General features: G+C 40.5%; 1 protein-coding gene across 9 annotated transcripts in view; it reads left to right on the top strand.

Annotated features, from left to right (window-relative positions):
• Window positions 1–4,374: 4,374 nt before the first annotated feature.
• Window positions 4,375–20,857, top strand: part of RCOR3 (REST corepressor 3) — a 56,539-nt gene continuing 40,056 nt past the window's right edge. For 4 of the 9 annotated variants that reach the window (XR_010127765.1, XM_063672377.1, XM_054483128.2 and 1 more), the window contains exons 1-5: window positions 4,375–4,787; window positions 5,173–5,229; window positions 15,769–15,846; window positions 18,399–18,451; window positions 20,459–20,620. Coding sequence is in view for 7 of the 9 variants with exons in the window: in XM_063672377.1 (XP_063528447.1) it covers window positions 4,622–4,787; window positions 5,173–5,229; window positions 15,769–15,846; window positions 18,399–18,451; window positions 20,459–20,620 (516 nt within the window). In the remaining 2 variants the exon portion in view is untranslated. Of the gene's footprint in view, window positions 4,791–5,172; window positions 5,230–12,340; window positions 12,437–15,768; window positions 15,847–18,398; window positions 18,452–20,458; window positions 20,621–20,857 lie in introns of all 9 variants that reach the window. The other 5 variants (XM_054483159.2, XM_054483114.2, XM_063672374.1 and 2 more) reach the window with 5 other exon arrangements.

Raw genomic sequence — 20,857 nt, 5'->3', positions numbered from 1 at the left:
CAGGAGGCAGAGGTTGCAGTGAGCTGAGATCATGCCACTGCACTCCAGCCTGGGTGACAGAGCAAGACTCAGTCTCAAAAAAAAGAAAAAAAAAAGAATATCTAGTCTTCCAATCCATGAGTGCAGCCATTCATTTGGGTCTTTAATTTTTCTCAATAATATAATTTTCAGTATAGCATTCTTACACATCTTTCATAAGATGTATTCCTAAAAGTAGTGGGCTGAATCACATCCCCAAAGACATGATTTGTTAATCCTTGGAACCTGTAAGTGTTACCTTATCTGAAAAAAGGGTCTTTGCAGATGTGATTAGGGTAACGATCTTGAGACAAGGAGATGATCTTGGATTATCCAGGTGGGTCCTAAATATCATCACATTGTCCTTATATAAGAGAGGTAGAGGCTGGAGTGATGTGGCTTCAAGCCAAGAAATGTCAGCAGACATCAGAAACTGGAAAAAGCAAGGAACAGATTCTTACTCAGAGCCTCTGGAGGGAGCACATCTCTGTTGACACCCTGACTTCAGACTTCTGGCCTCCAGAACTGAAAGAATACGCTGTTTTTTTGTTTTTTTTGTTTTTTTTTTGAGACGGAGTCTCGCTCTGTCACCTAGGCTGGAGTGCAGTGGGGCCATCTCAGCTCTTTGCAACCTCTGCCTCCCAGGTTCAAAGGATTCTCCTGCCTCAGCCTCCTGAGTAGCTGGGACTAGAGACACATGCCACCATGTCTAACTAATTTTTGTATTTTCAGTAGAGATGGGGTTTCACCACGTTGGCCAGGATGGTCTCCATTTCCTGACCTGGTAATCTGCTCACCTTAGCCTCCCAAAGTGCTGGGATTACAGGTGTGAGCCACCATGCCTGGCCATAAGTTTGTTTTAAACCACAGAGTTTGAGGTAATTTGTTACAATGGCCATAGGAAACTCAAACACTAGATATTTGAAATTGTTGATGCATTTGTATATCATTTTTTAAAAATTCATTTTCTTTTTTTTTTTTTGAGATGGAGTCTTACTCTGTTTCCCAGGCTGGAGTGCAGTGGCGTGATCTCGGCTCACCGTGAACTCTGCCTCCCAGGTTCAAGCGATTCTCCTGCCTCAGCCTCCGAAGTAACTGGGATTATAGGCGTGTCCACCATGCCTGGCTAATTTTATTTTATTTATTTAGAGACAGAGTTTCACTCTTGTTGCCCAGGCTGGAATGCAACAGCATAATCTCAGTTCACTGCAACCTCTGCCTCTCAGGTTCAAGTGATTCTCCTGCCTCAGCCTCCTAAGTAGCTAGGATTACAGGCACCCACCACCACGCCTGGCTAATTTTTGTATTTTTAGTAGAGACAGGGTTTTACCATGTAGGCCAGGCTGGTCTTGAACTTCTGATCTCAGGTGATACACCTGCCTCAGCCTCCCAAAGTGGTGGGATTACAGGCATGAGCCACCATGCCTGGCCAAAACTAATTTTCTAATTGTTTAACGCTAGCACATAAAAATATAATTGATTTTTATAGCTAACTGTATCCAGCAACTTGCTTAAAATCACTTAATACTAAGTGTGTAGATTATTGTAATTTTACGCATAAAATGATAGACTATCATGCTTTCTCTAGATAACAGGTTTATGTATTTCTTTCCAATCCTTATACATTTTTCCTTGCCTTTATGCATTGCTGGAATCTGTAGTACAATACTGAAGTACATCCTATCTTTTGACTTTATAACTATGAGAAAGTATTCTGTTCCAAATTTAAAATATGCGCCTAGTAAAACTTTCAAAAATACAGTAAAAACACCAGCCAAAAACATAAACAACAGCCTTCTAGTTAAATCCAAAGGCCTTTTCTTAAGCCCTTCTCATGATTCTGCATTAGTGGACACTGTTTATTAACCCATTCTTTTTTTTTTTTAGTTTTTTGAGACAGAGTCTCGCTGTCACCAGGCTGGAGTGCAGTGGCATGATCTTGGCTCACTGCAATCTCTGCCTCCCAGGTTCAAACGATTCTCCTGCCTCAGCCTTCTGAGTAGCTGGGATTACAGGAGCCTGCCACCACATCCAGCTAATTATTGTATTTTTAGTAGAGACGGGGTTTCACCATGTTGGCCAGGATGGTCCCGATCTCCTGACCTCAGGATTCGCCTACCTCGGCCTCCCAAAGTGCCAGGATTACAAGCGTGAGCCACCGTGCCTGGCCTATCAAGCCATTCTAAAGCATTCTTTCCTGTCCAGCTTCTTCTTTTCCTCTTCTAACCCATTACAGTCAGGCATTTCCAAGATTTCGCCTTAGACCTTTTCTCTTTGTGTATTAGTCCTTGTTAGCTATTGGGAAACATTTTAAGGTCCATTATTATTCAGAACCAGGCCAGCTTCAGGTGCTTTCCTTTTCTTCAGGAACAAAACAGAAACCTATTATACTTTCCTTTTTAAAAAATGCCATACTTTCCCCTCGCCCAGGTTCTTTTCCTAACCGTGGAATGCAGTCTTCTCTGCGTCTGCCCTTTTGTACTGTGCTGGAATGGAATCTTCTCACTTTACTGGTTTTACTAATAAACAGAAGTTACAAAGGTCCCTAAATCTTTCCAATGTTTTGGTTCCTGATCTATATGCACATTCCCTTCTGCAGGAAACTGCATGGGGTGCCACAACGTTGGGTGTTAGAAAGCCGGCTGGCTCAGAGGCCTCAGAGTGAGGAGCATTTGACAGGGTCTAGCTTTTGTGTTACAGGACCAAAGAAGCTGAATCATGTTCATTAGAAACTGCTGCATAAAGACCAACATACCAGTGCATTAATTTGTAATGAAAAATAACGATTGTCAAGGAAAATGGCTACTCATTTCATTTGGCCAGGGCAGTCTCTCCTTGTAGGAAAACTATACGGGAATTAAAATAATATTCAGAACTGCATTTATTGAGAAAAGGAACAGAATAAAAGGTCCAGTTTTATGATTCAAATATTTAATGGAATCACATTAAGCTTTAATAGAGAGATGAGACTAACTCTACTACTAGAACCAGATAGTTCTGTACACACACAGGAGACTTTTCACTTCAGAAATATTTACTTCCCAGGGTTTTCTTGGCTCAACTCCTGAGTTAGATATATTATTTCTCTCAGTAAGGTTTGCTCTGGCCAGAGATGTTCATTTCTGGTTTGATCCACTCTGGATTGACCCACAACAGAATTATTACAAGACAATATTTTCAAGTGTTTGGAGGGTATCTGCTGAACCCCAATACCGCTCAGCATACATCTGCATACTAGAGGCTCACAGTTAAATCCTCACTTATTTCTACTTATTCGTGAGTGGGGGGGAAGGAATGAGAAAAAGAGGAAAAGAAAATCATAAACAGCCCCCAATGCCAGGCAGCCTGGCACGCAGCAGATGCCCTCAAATGTGGTGAAGGAATAAACGCAGTTTCCTACTCCTTTCGCCGAATGCAATTCAGAAAAGCATTACAGAGCACAACTCCTTCCAGGCTGGAAACGCTGCCAGAAAGCAGCTCTCGCTTCACCTCTGCCGGGGGACTCCGCCCTCTCCCCCAGCGCTCCAAGCGGAGACCGCAGCTCAGCGAGAACTAAAAACGCGTCTACTGGGCCAGGTCTCATGTTCATCTTATTTCCCCACTCCACAGCACTCACTCCCCAGCTATTAAAACAGAAAAGAAAAAAAAAGGAAAGAAAGATGGTAAGAATAAGACAGTAGGGTTAAGATCGGGGAGAGGGGCTTCAGCAAAAAACAGTTGCATCGCTCAGCCCCGGAAACTCATCCCGTCATCCCCAGACTCTCTCTCGGGAATTGGGCCCCACTTCAGAGATCCAGAAACAAAAATTGTAGCGTTGAGATGGTTAGGGCCGAGTCTACTTCTTTCGCCGGTTGGACCTCAGAGCCCCAAGGCCATCCGGCTATACTGCGCGACTGCACCGCGGGCCAGAGCGCGCCCCCAGCTCGAGGCTGCCAGCGGACACCGGGAAACTGAGCAGCCTGCGGGTCCAGACATCTGAGGAAGGCCGCGCTCCGGCCCGTGCCTGCAGCACGGTCCGCAGAGGGGGGCCGCTCCCCCCGGTCGCCCAGTCGGGTCGCGCCGGTCCTTTCTCAAGATGACCGCGTTCCTTCCGCCCAGAGAGGGCAAAGAGTCCCGCTCCCTCGTGTGCACCTCCCGCCCGCGCTCCGGAGCGCCCCCTAGGAAGAAAGCCCGAGCGGCGTCCACGCCTCGATGGCGATTTTATTAGCGCTCGGTTGGGGTGGCCCGGCTGCCTGCGAGCGGGGTTTCCCCGCCCCTCCCCCCTTCCCCTCCCCCCAGGCGGCCGGAACCTCCCTGCGGGGCGGAGTGATACCGGCGGCGGCGTAGAGCGCGGCGCGGCCGAGGGGCGCCCGGGACTGCGCGGGGCGGGCGGCGGCGGAGAGAGGAGGGGAGAGAGGCGGGGCCGGGGCGGGTTGTTGTGAGGCGACTGCGCTACTGCCGGAGCGGGGCGGTTATGGCGGCTCCATATTAACAGCCTCCTCCTCCTCCGCCGCCGCCGTCTCCTCCTCCTCCTCCTTTCCCTCCCGCCCGCGCTCTAAGCCATCTCCCCCTTCACCCTGACGCCTACCTCTTCCCCTCACCTTTCCCCCTCCCCTATTCTACCATGCCCGGCATGATGGAGAAAGGGCCTGAGTTACTGGGGAAGAACCGATCGGCCAACGGCAGCGCCAAGAGCCCGGCAGGCGGCGGCGGCAGCGGCGCCTCGTCCACCAACGGCGGGCTGCACTACTCAGAGCCCGAGAGCGGCTGCAGCAGCGACGACGAGCACGGTGGTAGCCTCGAACTCCTCCCCGCCAGCCCGCCTGCCCCCCTCCCTCTTCCCCTCCCCCAGCCCCCTCCCCTCGCCGCTCTCCCGCCCTCCCTCCCCTCAGAGCCCGGGCGCTGCGGTAGCCTCGAACTCCCGGTGCAGTGCAGCAGCACCCCCGCGACCCCCGTCCCTCCGCCCTCGACCAATCCTCCGCCCTTGCCCCCCCCCCCGCTCCCCGCCCCCCATCCGCTGCCATCTCCCGGAGTGCCCCGAGTTAATATCTTCCCATCCACCCGCCGCTCCTTTCCTGCATCTAGCGATTTTTATTTTTTATTAAGTGTCTCTTCATTTTTCTTTCTTTTCTTCTTTTTTATTTTTTATATATATTTTTTGGCATTGCTTTGCAGATGTTGGGATGAGAGTCGGAGCCGAATACCAAGCTCGGATCCCTGAATTTGATCCAGGTAGATATATTTGCTTAAGCAAAATCTCATCTCCCCTTTCCTGGGCTTGGTTTGGGGTGGACGGGCTAGGGGTCCGGGCATGGGGCCGGGAGGGGATGCGGGGTTGGGCTGGGCAGGCATCCGTGGCGGGGAGGCTGTCAGGCTTGGCCGGGCTGTGACACTGGGCGTGTGGGCAGATGTGTGCACTGCAAGGTTAACATGGTTCCCTTCGGAGGCCACTTGCCCGCTGGTGGCATCGCCTTCCTAACCCTTGAGCCTGGAGCAGGGTCAGGGTGAGCAGAGGGAGACGGCCCTTGGCGGAGTCCAGGGTCCGAGGCCGTGGGCTGGAGGAGCAGGCGTGCGGACTGTATGGACGAACCGTGCAAATGTCAATTGCCACCTCGCTCGCCCCGGCGCCGAGGGCCGCGTTCTGTCGGGCGGGCGGCAGAGGCCAGGGCGGCTGTCGCCGACCGGGGAAGCCAAGGGCGAGCCCTGCCGACCTGTGCGCAGCCGGGATTGTCTCTTTTCTTTCTTTTTGGCTAGGTGGTGTAGCTTTGGTCGCGGCAGCTCTGTGGAGTGCAGGAGCCGCGGAGAGAAAAGGGTGGGGGAAGGGGGTGGGGGAGACGCCAGCGGCAGGCACACCTCGCTCGCCAGCCAGCCCTGGGAAGTTAGACCACAGGACAGTGGCTGCATCTGCCAAGGAGACATTTTCTCCCCGAGCAGCCAGGTTCCAGCGTCCTCTGCCAACCCAGCTTGCGGGCTCCCTGTCTACTTTTCTCCAAACAGGCTCCCCGGCGGTCACGAGATTTCAGCCTGTGCAGGGATTGGGCGAGAGTTCCGCATATGGAGGCACCCTTGTTAGAGCCTCTCGGAGTGGAGCGCATTTCCTTTTCCCCACCCTGCCCGAGACCCTTCTCAGTTAAGGCTTTGGACCGACTTTGAAAGGGGCCCATCTTTTTTTTTCCTCCTTACAGTTTGTCAGTTTTTGCCCAGTGCCCATATATTGCGTTTGTGTCTGACCTTGGATTTCTATGTTAGATATTAAAGAGCTTACTTGTATTTTCTTGGGGAGAAACTGTTTAATTGTTAGGATACAGAGGCGTATTTTTTTGTTCCTCCTCTCCCCATTAAGACAATGCAAAATGATATTTACCAACCATTTGGATTTCAGATAGCAGCTCTTCCTCCTGTCCCAAGTGAGGAGGATGAAAAGTAATGAGTCTGGACAGTCTCATTTTTAATAGGTGAAAACAATGATGCAAGAGTATTCACTAAATTTGGGTTGTCTTCTAAATGACTGGCTGGGAATACATTTTATTCAAAGACTATCAGTGTGTATACTGATGGGCTTCAAATAATTTTCAATGTTTTATGAAACTAATTTTCTTTATTGATGTTGCTAGTAGGTGAATGGCACTTTCACACCACTCTGCTCCCTTTGGATTTACTTGACATTTGGAAAGAGCACATTTTGGCTTTAAGAGACTGAATTCAGGCCAGGCGCGGTGGCTCACGCCTGTAATCCCAGCACTTTGGGAGGCTGAGGCGGGTGGATCACGAGGTCCGGAGATCAAGACCATCCTGGCTAACACGGTGAAACCCCGTCTCTACTAAAAATACAAAAAATTAGCCGAGCATGGTGGCACGCACCTGTAAACCCAGCTACTTGGGAGGCTGAGGCAGGAGAATCATTGCTTGAACCCAGGAGGCGGAGGTTGCAGTGAGCCGAGATCACGCCATTGCACTCCAGCCTGGGCGACAGAGTGAGACTCCGTCTCAAAAAAAAAAAAAAAAAACTGAATTCAATTCCTAACTCCCAACTCTTCTTTTTGTGGTCTGAGCAAGCCACAGGCTTTCCCTGAGCCTCAGTATTCCTAGCTATAAAAAAATTTTTTTTTTTTTTGAGATGAAGTCTCACTCTGTCGCCCAGGCTGGAGTGCAGTGGCGTGATCTCGGCTCACTGCAACCTCTGCCTCTCGGGTTCAAGCGATTGTTCTGTCTCAGCCTCCTGAGTAGCTGGGACTACAGGCACATGCCACCATGCTCGGCTAATTTTTGTATTTTTAGTAGAGATGGGGTTTCACTGTGTTGGCCAGGCTGCTCTCGAACTCCTGACCTCGTGATCTGCTGCCTCGACCTCCCAAAGTGCTGGGATTACAGGTATGAGCCACCGCGCCCAGCCTATAAAAACTAATGGAATTCTTGCCAGGATTAAATGATGGGCATATGGCAGTTATTCTATAAACATTAAAATTTGTAATTATGAAGAATTATTCTGGATATATTCATGCCTTTCTGATTTGGAGCTTTTATTGGGAGTCTGTGTTTTTTTTTGGTAGTGATAGTTATTTCCAAATTATACCTCAGCAGCTACAATTATTTCTTAAGTTAATAAACATACCTATCTTTTTGCCCCAATGGGTAGATTTCTGAGTCAATATTTATTTCATAGACAACTATATGCAGTTTGATTAGGGGTCTTGTGTTTAAGAGCCAGACTTAATGCTGGAACAAACTTGCACATGCCATAGCATTACATTGGAAAGCATTGATCTGATCATTGGAAAGCATCTTGTTTCGGGATAAACTAAACACTGGAACAAATTTCAAAATTTTGAGAATAATCAATTAAACAGAATAATATTAATGTGATTTTACATGGCCACTGTTAGCCAACTTAATTGACGATAATATTTTGCCTATTTTGAAACCTAAATAGAATATTTGAGGAGGAAAAAAATCGCTGAAATGTTACTATTTTTAAAGTCATTAAAGTCATATTTTCAATTTATTTACTCAGACTGTAATTGAATTTTATTATTAGAATAAGGATAAACATCACTTTCTGTGAGTTCACTTACTCATTTTCTGCTTAATAGTCTTCTCCAGAAGCATACCAAACCTAAGGACACAATTAAAAGTAGCTACCATTTAAACTTAGGAGGGCTTTTCTTATCTGGTAAAAGCTAATCTTATCAATCAAATGTAGATTATCAGTTATTGGGCATTTTTTGCAAGAAATACTGGGCCTCTGCCATTCAACATTATACTGCTGATCTATTTTATTCTTATTTATAAGTGTTGTGCTGTTGTGTGAAGTTTTTCACATCAGTATAATTAGATGAGAATATAAACACATTACCTTGGGAAAAATAATAGATGAAAAGTTTTTTTTGTTTTTTTTTTGTTTGTTTTTTTAGGCAGAGTCTTGCTCTGTCCCCCAGGCTGGAGTGCAGTGGTACGATCTTGGCGCACTGCAACCTCCACCTCCCGGGTTCAAGCAATTCTGCCTCAGCCTCCCAAGTAGCTGGGACTACAGGCACATGCCACCATGCCCGGCTAATTTTGTTTTTTGTATTTTTGTAGAGAAAAGGTTTCACCATGTTGGCTGGGCTAGTCTTGAACTCCTGGTCTCAGGTCAACTGCGTGCCTTGGCCTCCCAAAGTGTTGGGATTACACGATTGAGCCACCACACCCTGCCAAAAAGATATTTATTAGTTATGGAAATTGAGAAATAGCTCCTCTCTCTTCTCTTTCTCATTATCTTTGTCTCCTAAACCACTCAATCCATCTTTATGGAGATTGTTGACTCATAGCTCTAGAAGTCATTCGGAAGAAAAATTCCTTGGGTGCTGAGACTGTGAAATCTGCTATGTAGAATGTAGAAAAATTAAGAGGATTTTTTATGGAGACTAATTTTATTGGAAAAGGTGTTAGTGATGATGATAAAGTTAAGCAGGTAAAGGATGAATTGGCCAGGGGCCATAGCTCATGGGTATAATCCCAGCTCTTTGGGAGGCTGAGGTGAGAGGATCACTTGAGCCCAGGAGTTTGAGACCAGCCTGGGCAACATAGTGGGACCCCGTCTCTACAAAAAACTCAAAAATTAGCCAAGTGTTGTGGCATACCACATCTGTACTTCCAGCTACTTAGAAGACTGAGGTGGGAGATCACTTGAGTCCAGGAAGTTGAGGCTGCAGTAAGCTATGATGGCGCCACTGTACTATACCCTGGGTGACAAAATGAGACTTGGTCTCAAAAAAAAATTATTAAAGTGATTATTTTAGGAAATATGAGAAGAATTGAGATTTATATTGGAATTACTGAAGTTAAGAGATTAGGAACAGTTTACCTTAATTATGGAACCATTGATAATAATGTCTTTACTAACTAGATTTCTGATTATTTTCTTTCTGTTGTTCACTAGATCTTCCCAACTTTTATTTAGTGCCTACTAACTGTACTTACATCATGAGGAACAATTTTTGTGTGTAGAGCCTAATTTTTTATCATATGCCTTTAATCTAATATGGCATAATAACCTTGGATGAACTACCTGACTTTTCTAGGCCTTAGTTTTCTCGTTTGTAAAAGGTTGATGATGTTAAGTATATCACAAGATTAAGTGAAAATTAATGTGTATAAAGTAGTGGTTTTCAAAATATTTTACTTACAGATCCATGAAATAATTTTGAAAAAAGATTCACGTATTTTTAGTCGACGTCTGTTATTTATCACTGAGTTTAAATAGTTGAAAAATATAATCTGTAGTGTATTGAAAATATTAACACTTTGATAATAAAGTCTTTATCTGTATTTTAAATGTATCCAATTAAATATAAATACTACAGTGATGTGATAGTACTATTTTGTAAAATATGTAGACAAGCTTCTAACATTCTCAAAGTTTACGTTGTTCCTTTTTGTCTTTGAAGTCATTTCCATGCATTTTCTCCACAGAATTTTATCGTATATAATTTTTTTTGTGCTTTAAAGTGCTTTATTGGGCCCGGCGCAGTGGCTCACGCCTGTAATCCTGGCACTTTGGGAAGCCAAGGCAGATGGATCCCTTGAGGTCAGGAGTTCAAGACCAGCCTGGCCAACGTGGCAAAACCCCATCTCTACTAAAAATACAAAAAATCAGCTGGGCGTGGTGGTGGGCACCTGTAATCCCAGCTACTTGGGAGGCTGAGGCAGGAGAATTGCTTGAACCTGGGAGGCGGAGGTTGGAGTGAGCCGAGATTGCACCATTGCACTCCAGCCTGGGCGACAGAGCGAGACTCTGTCTCTAATAAATAAATAAATAAAATAAAATAAAAGTGCTTTATTGATCACCTGTGAGTAAGGTTCTGAGTGTTAAATCTCTTCTGGCTTGAGTTATTACAATTAGTGCATAATTGATTAAAACTCTAGTAGTTATGGTGCCTTGAGTAAAGGAGGGTTTTCCTGACACCCTGTTTGAAACCCTGGAGGGTTTAAAATTTTGGGCTGTGTACTCTTGTAAGATTTGGAATACATGAGAGATGGTGCCCTTTTTTTTTTTTAAGTGAGAGAAGGGTATTTGTGAAGAGAGATGATGGAAGTAGAATGAATCTAACCCCTTATCATTTGACCACAGGTGAGTTTTCAGGCAAATTGTCTTGGGAAAGAGAAAATAGGGAAGTTGAAGTTCTGAAAATTGATTCTTTTAAAACTTTCTCATGCTCATGTACCCTGGGAAAGTCTTTGTTTACCCAAGTTCGAAGTTGGTACATATTAAGTATATAATTTAGAACCTAGTATATATAAATAGTAAAATGTTAAAATATATTTAGTACAGCTTAATATTCTCAATATTTAAGTTCTTTATATAGTATATTTGTTCCATGATCTTTGTCAAAGTCCTTATTTTTAATGTCTAGATTTTTATTTTTATTGATGTAGAAATCCTAGTTTATCGAATTATATTTTCCTTTCCTAGTTGTTGGTTTTCTCCAGTAGTCTAATAAATGTAAGACTCCAGTTAAAAGATCTAATAATTTCAAAGGGATTAACCTTTAAATGTTTTTATCTAAAACTGAAGACAACTGATTGTTCAACAATTTCATTTTCAGAACTGATAACGCCACTATAGTCTTTTAAAATTATGGTAGCTTGCTATCCAGATTTTGGTTTGTTTTTTAATCTATTCAGAAGATAAGGTACTTCTAAGGCATGGTTGTTTTGTTGGTGACTCAGGTTTGAGTCTCAGTACTGTTTCTAAATATCAGACAGTTTTGAGGTATAATCTTAAATATTGTTACTGTTAAAATAAACATGGGGTTAATGTCTATTCAATGTTTTAGTTCATTCTGACTTTTATAATGAAAAAGGTAAAACTTATTGGACACAAAGCATCCCAAGAGGTAGATAAATTATTTTTAATAGCACATGTTACTTTCTCCTATTTTATAGGAAAGGAATCACGTCTGAATTGTGAGAAAAACATACGGGTCATTACAGCTATTCAATTTCATTTTCAAGGGGTTGGTGAGAGAGGACATCAACCATTTTTCAGATATAGCCCCTCGAGGATTTATTCATTTATTTTGTAGTTGATAAGGTGAGAAGAAGCCTTTTTAGGATAAAGAAGGAAGGAACTTAAAGAACTGTCTTGAATAAGCATATACTAGTAATAATAATTAAGTCTTAGGTAATGCTTACCATATGCCACGTACTTACATTAATTCATTTAATTTTTGAGCAACTCTGCCAGGTAGGTACTTTAATCATCCATATTTTTAGAGAGAAGGAAAACTGAGGCACAGACAGATTAAATAGATTTATCCAAGGTGACACAGCTACCAAGTAGCAGAGCTGGTATTCAGACTCTGGGAGTTGGGCTCTGTAGTTCATACTCTTAACCATTGCACTGAAATATCCCTTACTTCCTGTATCAGTCATCTCTTGGGCCTAGTTGACACATATGTAATTGAAAACAGTAGAGTCCAGTTCAGAGTTAGGGAAGGAAAATTGTGAAATGCTTAATTAGGCATTCTCTGCTATCAGACGGGATTGCTCTATGTATGCTGCTCGTCTATCCTCTACCTGCTCACCGATATTGGAAGAGCTGTTAGTTCCCACAACTTGGATACCAGTTTCTGTCAGATGGGGCCCTTAATTACAATGCTAATAATTTTTTGGAAACTTATTTATTTATTTATTTATTGAGACAGGGTCTTGCTCTGTTGCCCAGGCTGGAGTGCAGTAGTGTGGTCATGGCTCACTGCAGCCTTGAACTCCTGGGCTCAAGTGATCCTCCCACCTCAGCCTCTTGAGTAGTTGGGACTACAGGTGCACACGACCACATCCAGCTAATTTTTTATGTTTTTAGTAGAGAAAAGGTCTCGCTATGTTTCCCAGGCTGGTCTCAAACTCCGGGGCTCAAGCCATCTGCCATCCTTGGCCTCCCAAAGTGCTGGGATTATAGGTAAGAGCCACTGCACCCAGCCTGTAGCTGTTACTTTTTATGGGGAAAAATTTAAAAAAAGTTTAATATCTGTTTGAGAAGGGACATTTAATGAAGATATTTTAATTCAGACTTTCTGTAAGGCAAGAATGAGATGCAAGGAAATTATGTTTAAATATTTAGCATGATATGCCGTTAAGACTTGAGACTTAATGGAAAACTTTCTTTGTTGCATTTCATGTTCTATTAAGTAGGATTTAAATGATCTTATTGTCATGACCATTGTGCAGAATAATCAGTTCCATGTTAAAGGATTGAAGTTTAGGATATTCACTTTATATAACATTAGATTTTATGAATTAAGTAAAGGCTTCTGACCAACTTAAATAGGATTTTTGTTTTATTACCATTGAGTGGGTTGGCTATTTTGTGTTTGTATTTTTATTTTACAGCGTTAAAACTTAAATATGTATCTTAATATTGAAGTTTTAAAAAGATATATCAAAGTTTCTTTTCTTTCTTTTTTTTTTTTGAGATGGAGTTTTGCTCTTGTTGCCCAGGCTGGAGTACAATGGTGCGATCTCGGCTCACCACAACCTCCGCCTCCCGGGTTCAAGTGATTATCCTGCCTCAGCCTCTCGAGTAGCTGGGATTACAGGCATGCGCCACCACACCCGGCTAATTGTTGTATATTTAACAGAGATGAGGTTTCTCCATGTTGGTCAGGCTGGTCTCGAACTCCCGACCTCAGGTGATCCGCCCGCCTCGGCCTCTCAAAGTGCTGGGATTACAGGCTTGAGCCACAGGGCCTGGCCAGTTTATTTTCATTGAATATAAATTTTACATAATGAACCTTAATTTGGCATTTTCCTAAATTCTCAGCTCATGCGTTTGTGTCCTCTTTTATTAAAGATATGACAAAATACAAAAGGCTTTCGAATACTTTGGTAGTGTTTCTTCTTTCAGTTCTCTTTTCTTCTTAATTTTCCTTATACTTAGAATTTTAAGATAAATTTATATTTTATAGCAATGTGTGATTTTTTAACTAAAATTTGTTGATCAGTAATGATATATGATGCTTCTCTAAAAATAAAAATATTTAATGATATTATATTATTGCCTGATAGATAACTTCTCTAGCTGGAGATTATAATAGTAGTTCTCTGACCCCTAGAAATGCATGTTCTTCATTCCAAGTATCTTATAACTTTATAAAGGATTACAGTTTTAACCTCGGAATTATTTTAATATGTCAGTAATTTTGGAATTCTGGCTATTAATGGTAATTATCAGTACCACATAAAAGTCATTTATGAGCCGGGTGCAGTGGCTAACACTTGTCATCCCAGCACTTTGGGAGGCCGAGGCGGGTGGATCATCTGAGGTTGGGAGTTCGAGACTAGCCTGACCAACGTGGAGAAACCTTGTCTCTACTAAAAATACAAAGTTAGCCAAGCATGGTGGCGCGTTCCTGTAATCCCAGCACTTTGGGAGGCCGAGGCCGGCGGATCACGAGGTCAGGAGTTCAAGACCAGCCTGGCCAACATGATGAAACCCTGTCTCTACTAAAAATAACAAAAATTAGCTGGGTGTGGTGGTGCATGCCTGTAATCCCAGCTACTTAGGAGGCTGAGGCAGGAGAATCGCTTGAACCTGGGAGGCAGAGGTTGCAGTGAGCTGAGATCACGCCATTGCACTCCAGCCTGGGCAACAAGAGTGAAACTTCATCTCAAAAAAAAAAAAAGTGGCAGCAATGCTTCATTTGTTGGTAGTTTTAATGAATTAAATGCAACTAAGAATTAGGTAGACCAGAAAAATATCACTGAATGATTAAAATAATAGAATCCACAGGCATGTAACTTGGCTCTGGCATAGCTGTCTCAGGCCTTCATTCATGCTGTTGATTCTTAATTTATATGAAGTTTTAATAGGGCTTGATTTTTCTGACTTTCTAGGCTATAAAATATTAGAAATAAATTAGAGGCTAGGTGTGGTGGTGTGCAGCTGTGGGAGGCTGAGGCAGTAGGATTGCTCGAGGCCAGTACTTCAAAACCAGCCTAGGCAGCATAGCAAGACTTCACATATTTAAAAAGAAAGAAAGAAATTAGAAAATGTTACTATTCTTCCAGGTTAGAAGTAGACTTTCAGATTATATTAAGAAGAAATTGCGTTAACTTTTTTATCTTGACTTTTTTTTTTTTTTTTTTTTTTTGAGACAGAGCCTGGCTCTGTTACCCAGGCTGGAGTGCAGCTGTGTGACCTCGGCTCGCTGCAACCTCCGCCTCCTGGGTTCAAGCGATTCTCCTGCATCAGCCTCCTGAGTAGCTGGATTACAGGCGCACGCCACCACACCAGGCTAATTTTTGTATTTTTAGTAGAGACGGGATTTCACTATGTAGGCCAGGCTAGTCTTGAACTCCTGACCTCGGGTGATCCGCCTGCCTTAGCCTCCCAAAGTGCTGGGATTGCAGGCGTGAGCTACCACACCCAGCCTTTTATCTTTTTATCTTGACTTTTCTTCTAATGTAGAGCACAAACTTTTGTAAATATAAGATGTAATAAATAAACTTAATTTAAAAGTGAATAGCTGGCAGACCCTTAGCAAGAAATAAATTTAAATAAAAAGCAGACATAAGTGTTTAAAAATTACAGCAATCTTGGCCCATTTAGACATGGGGCAAAAAAAAAAAAAAATACCTGAGGCATTCTCTTGTTTAAAAGTCTTGAATTTTTAATGATGATCTCTAAGTAACGTATGGAAGTTTAAATCAGATTTATTACCTTCTGTCAAGTAGAGATATGTAATGTACTGAAGAAAGTCTTTTTTAGTTTAAAAGGGATAAACCGGCATTTGCAAAATTTCCTTAGTTTTTATAAGCAAGATATTTACTGTATGTAATGTAAATCTGTTTTCCTGTATTTTCTTTACTTGTCCTCCTTTGCAGGTACTGTACTAAAACAGAAATAAAGCTTACTTTTTTTTTTTTTTTTTTTTGAGATGGAGTCTCGCTCTTTCACCCAGGCTGGAGTGCAGTGGCGCATCTCAGCTCACTGCAAGCTCCGCCTTCTGGGTTCACGCCATTCTCTTGCCTCAGCCTCCCGGGTAGCTGGGACTACAGGTGCCCGCCACCAGCCTGGCTAATTTTGTTTTTGTAGTTTTAGTAGAGACGGGGTTTCACCATGTTAGCCAGGATGGTCTCGATCTCCTGACCTTGTGATCCGCCCGCCTCGGCCTCCCAAAGTACTGGGATTACAGGCATGAGCCACCGTGCCTGGGCAGCTTACTTTGTTTCTACTTATTTTCAGTGTAAATAAAATCCATCATTTTCAAAGTAATTATCTTTTTCCCCCAGGTGCTACAAAGTACACAGATAAAGACAATGGAGGGATGCTTGTATGGTCTCCATATCACAGTATCCCAGATGCCAAATGTAAGTTTTCTGAAGTTGAATGTTAATGTCAGCAGGAGTTTATCAGCCAATTCAAAATATGACTTACATTTGTTTTTGGGTCTTATAGATTCTCATAAGAAAACAGTTTTGTCTTTGTTTTATTTTTTATTAATTTTTTTTTAATGGAGGTTGTTATATTAGAATGTTTTTCCTTTTGGAAGATAGTGGGTTGATCATTCCAATTTGTGTCAGGCCCATGAAGAATGAGAAAACCTAGGATCTGATGGCATTGCTGCTTAAATCCTCAAGCAGGGGAGGGAGTTACTATGTAGACATCTGCCCAGGCTTTTCCTCAGTATATGGAGCGGTAAAGACATGCCTTCAAACTTCAAAGAGCCCACTATCATTACCATTTTAAAGAGGAAAGGGGAAAGGACTGACTTCAGCAGCCATCAGGTCATCTTTGTGCTCTCCATTTCTGGACGGAGACCTTCTGGATCATTGACCATGCACTTCTTGAATCATGGTGTGGCTTTAGACTTCAATGTGATGTAGCGGACCTGATCCTTTGCGGCACATCAGATATAGGAAACGTGCAGGTAACAACACTAAGATCCCCACCCCTCCATTCAGTTATCATTTAGTTTATTAAATAACAACAACAACAACAACGACACTGAACAGTTAATTCTAGCAGCTGTAAGATAAACTTGTCTTTTTAGAATATTTACTAACATCTTAAAGGTGTCTGATTTATTTAGTCCCATGAAAATTAATGATATCCTATCATGAATAATAAGTCGAATCATGCTTATTGGTGCAATAGAGCTAAAAATTGAAAACTGAGTATGTTTCTGCTTACCTGATAAATCTTTCTATTTAAGAGCTACAAAACACCAGCTAAAGGTCTAGCTGGTAATCTAGAATTGAAGCATTCCTAACAGAAAACATGAAATTATTCATCTGGCCTGAGACTGTTTAATGAGAACCTGAAAGAGACTATTGGTTTCCCAGGTTCAATCCTCATTACAGACAAAGGTTTTCATTCACAAACTGAGCATCAGGGTATCATTGAATTTTGCTGGCTTAGTTCTGTTTTATACAATGGTTCATTTCTTAGCAAAGTGGAAAACAAAATTCAGCCAGAGTGTCCTGGTAGTGTAGTGTTCATGTGGAATATTTAAATGAAGGTCTAGTGCGATGGTTTTCAACCCTGGGTGTGCATTGGAATCACTTGGGGAATTTTTTTATTTAAGTACTTATGTCTAGTCTCTTTCTCAGACCAATTAAGTTAGAGGCTTCAAGGGTGGATCCTGGATGTCTTACTTTTTAAAAGCTCCCACACTGATTGTAATGCATAGCCAGGTTTGGAAACCCCAGGTCAATTGGTATTGTTCATATATTTAGACCTGTCATGTATTTAAGTGCTTTGGGCTATAAACAAAATATAATATTTGGGTTTTCTATACAAAAAGCTTACCCTTTGGGGGGAGATTTGATAGCATACATTTAACAATTTTATTCTAATAGCATTATTATAAGAGCGTATTCGTATATTAAGACTATACTGACTAATAATCACAGCAAATACTTAAAAAATTCTTAAAATGGACCAGGTGCTGTTCTGGGCATTTTCCATTTATTAACTCATTTAATCATAGGAGGAAGGTACTGTTTTTAACAACTATTTAGAGTGAGGAAACTAAGGTACAGAAAGGTCAAAAGTTACTTGGCCAAAGTAAAAAAAAATAGCAATAAGCCAATAATCAAACCCAGGTAGACTAGCTGTTCCAGAATCAGGATTCTTAACCACTGCTTCTCAAAAATATTTCCAAAAAGTTAGTTTATACATACATACACATATATAAATTAATTAGAATCAAGGCAGAGTGATTATATGGAGTTCACATAAAACTGAGTTCTGGTGAATGTGTCAGACTTCTCAGCAATGAGGCCTTGAAATAATAGCCAGTTTATCATCATTGAAACTGCTTATCTAAATAATTCTGTTGGCTTAATTACATATGGAAGATAAATGAAAGTGGAATACTCAAACATGCTTTGTGTAACAAGCAGGAAGAGCTGAAGAAAATTTAGAGTACTGAAGCATACATAAATGTGTCATTATTATGTATAGCTGGCAAAACTATAAACTATCCTTTATACATCAATCAAAAATGGAATGGTAAAGGCTTTGGATAAACTCGAAATATGTGAAAGTGTCTTAAACAGCTAAGTCTCCAAATAAAGACTATTAGAAAAGAAATTATCTTAATATTTTATACAATAGTTAGATCTATTGGCTACCTATAGATTGGTCTTTTTTTGCATACAAAAATATAGTAATGTCATTGAATTTAGTAAGTATAACGTGTAGTCGTAGAGATAAGTTATGCTAAATAAAATTTTAAACCAGGTGAGCATCTGATCTTGCTATAAGTCTGTTTTTGTAGCATTCATGGGAGGTGCCTTTGGCTATTTTTTTACCCTGGAATATAAATTGTTTTACTTTGCTATGTTAAGAACAAAAGTAGACCTAGGTAAATGAAGTAAATGAGAATAATTAATTATATAACATTATTTCATTGCAGTGGATGAATACATTGCAATTGCAAAGGAAAAGCATGGCTACAATGTGGAACAGGTATGTAGAGAAACACTTCAGTAGTGAGGCTTGTTCCAATATTTACCAAATCTAGATTATCTCATGATAGTTTCTGTCCTAACAACGTGCATAAGCTTGACCAGCTATTCTATAGATACCACAAAAGTCCTAGCAAAGAGTGACCTTTCAATATTAAGGAGTTTGCTTTTATAAACATTATTCATCTCAAGGGCTTAAATGTTTTTCTTTCAATATATCTGTTTCTTATTCTACTTTGAGTTCTGAAAGTTTCTGGAAGCCTTCAGTATTCCTCTGGCAAATGCTTACCAAAATGAAAAGTTAAGGTTTTGGTGTAATTTGGAGTAAATGTACACAGATAGAACTTTAAAACAAATCTTTTATTTATAAAAAATTTTAATGATACAGGTAATTCTCTTTTGACTTTATGTTCTACAGGATCTAAAAGTTAAACTTTACATTTAAAGGAATATTTAAAACTTTTAAATTTTGAATGAAATCACAAAAGGCTTTTTTTGTTAGGTAACTTTAAAAGGATATATCTATATATGATATATGTCTGTATGTAGAGTTAAGTCTTTTCAAATAAAAATTGTAACAAAGTCAAGAAATTATCTCAATATTTTACACTATAATTAGATCTATTGGCTACCCACAGATTGGTCTTTTTCTGCATACAAAATATAGTAATGTCATTGAATTTAGTAAGTATAACATACATATAGTTATGGAGATAAGTTATATTAAATAGACTATAATGTATTTATATGATGTTTATTATGTAATACACTCTATTATATATAATATAATATACTATATAGAGAGAGAGACAAATATATGGTACATTACCCTTAGTAATGAGGGAATGGAAATTATGGAATAATGAAATGAAAGAGATCTTAAATCTCATTTCAACTAAGTATTATTTCAACCTTTATCAGAATTAATAGTAAAATAGGTAGACTTGTTTTAAGATAAGTAAGAAAGGTAAATTATCTGTAACCTGGGTTATCAAGAGCTAACTTTATAGTCCAGTTACATGGTAAAGGAATATTTTTGTGAAATTGAGATGTTTATTTTATCTATATCTATCTAAAGGTAATTAACTTTTTTGTGGATTTTGAAGCCTTTGATTGCCTATTTTGTTTTTAAGCCTTGTCTTTCTGTTTCATGTTTGAGAAAGTTAATCCTTTAAAATAGGACTATACCTTAATATGTTCATTTTCCTGTGTATTTTAAAGGACTGTTATCAGAGTACAGAAATTGACAAACTCACTATTTATAAAGTTCCTATATCTCTTGGAAAATAAAAGTTTGTGCCCTAAATGATGCTTAATACCTTATAATAAAGAGAAAGGCCTACTAAAAATAGAAGGGGAAGTTATGGAATTTTTGGAAATTGTCCATTTCAGTCTTTGTTATGATTTGGTAATCAAGTCATTGAAGTTATTTATATGCCTCCTAATAATTCTATTTATATGTTCTGATAATAAGTAAATGTGGTTAAAAAAATTGTTAAAGTTGCAGTGGAGGTTCTTTTACTTCTTGGACGTGGTTAGCCTGTGATACACTTGTAAAAGATTAAAACTTAAATATCTCTCTACTAAGCCCCAACTGAGCATTTCTGGCTTTGTGGCATCTGATCATTTCATTCAAGTATGGATTTATTGGAAATTTTCCTTTTAGCAAATTTTTTCCTACATATTGACAAATTTTAAAATGTGAGTTAAACTCTTGGTATGAACCTACAAATCTGCTTTGTAGTCACTCTCCTCAGCTCACTGTTTTTCCTAGATTCTACAGCAAATATGGTATGTAAGAACATTCACTGTTCTGAGGCCCTGATTTAAAAGAAATAAATAAATGAGGTCTGCTACCTGGGCGCCCCTGATTTAAAGTCCCAAACTGTGAGTCTATCTTCAGTTGAAGTCATAGACTTAAGATTTTAATCTAATTTGTGTTTAACTTTCTTAAGTGTGATGGAACATAAGTCCATTAAAACCAAAGGGGAATGATTTCTCTTCAAAGGCACTTGGCATGTTGTTCTGGCATAAACATAACATTGAGAAGTCCCTTGCTGATCTCCCTAATTTCACTCCCTTTCCGGATGAGTGGACAGTGGAAGACAAAGTCCTATTTGAACAAGCCTTTAGTTTTCATGGAAAGAGCTTTCACAGGATTCAGCAAATGGTATGGTAATTTTAATCTTACTGTGGTTCATATGTGAATGATATCTTAAGCTACTATTGAACACTTCCTAATTATTAAATACAAAAACATTCTTCAATTTAATTTTAAAAACTATTTGTAAATAGGTGTATTTATATACGATCCTATTTTCTGCAACCACTCTTACATGACAGTTATGTGCTACTGCATTATAGTAAATTAGCTTTTATTTTGACTTAAATAACATGTAATAATATA

Source organism: Pongo pygmaeus, chromosome 1, assembly GCF_028885625.2.
Source record: "Pongo pygmaeus isolate AG05252 chromosome 1, NHGRI_mPonPyg2-v2.0_pri, whole genome shotgun sequence".
NCBI lineage: Eukaryota > Metazoa > Chordata > Mammalia > Primates > Hominidae > Pongo > Pongo pygmaeus.
This window is presented reverse-complemented; position numbering and strand designations above follow the sequence as displayed.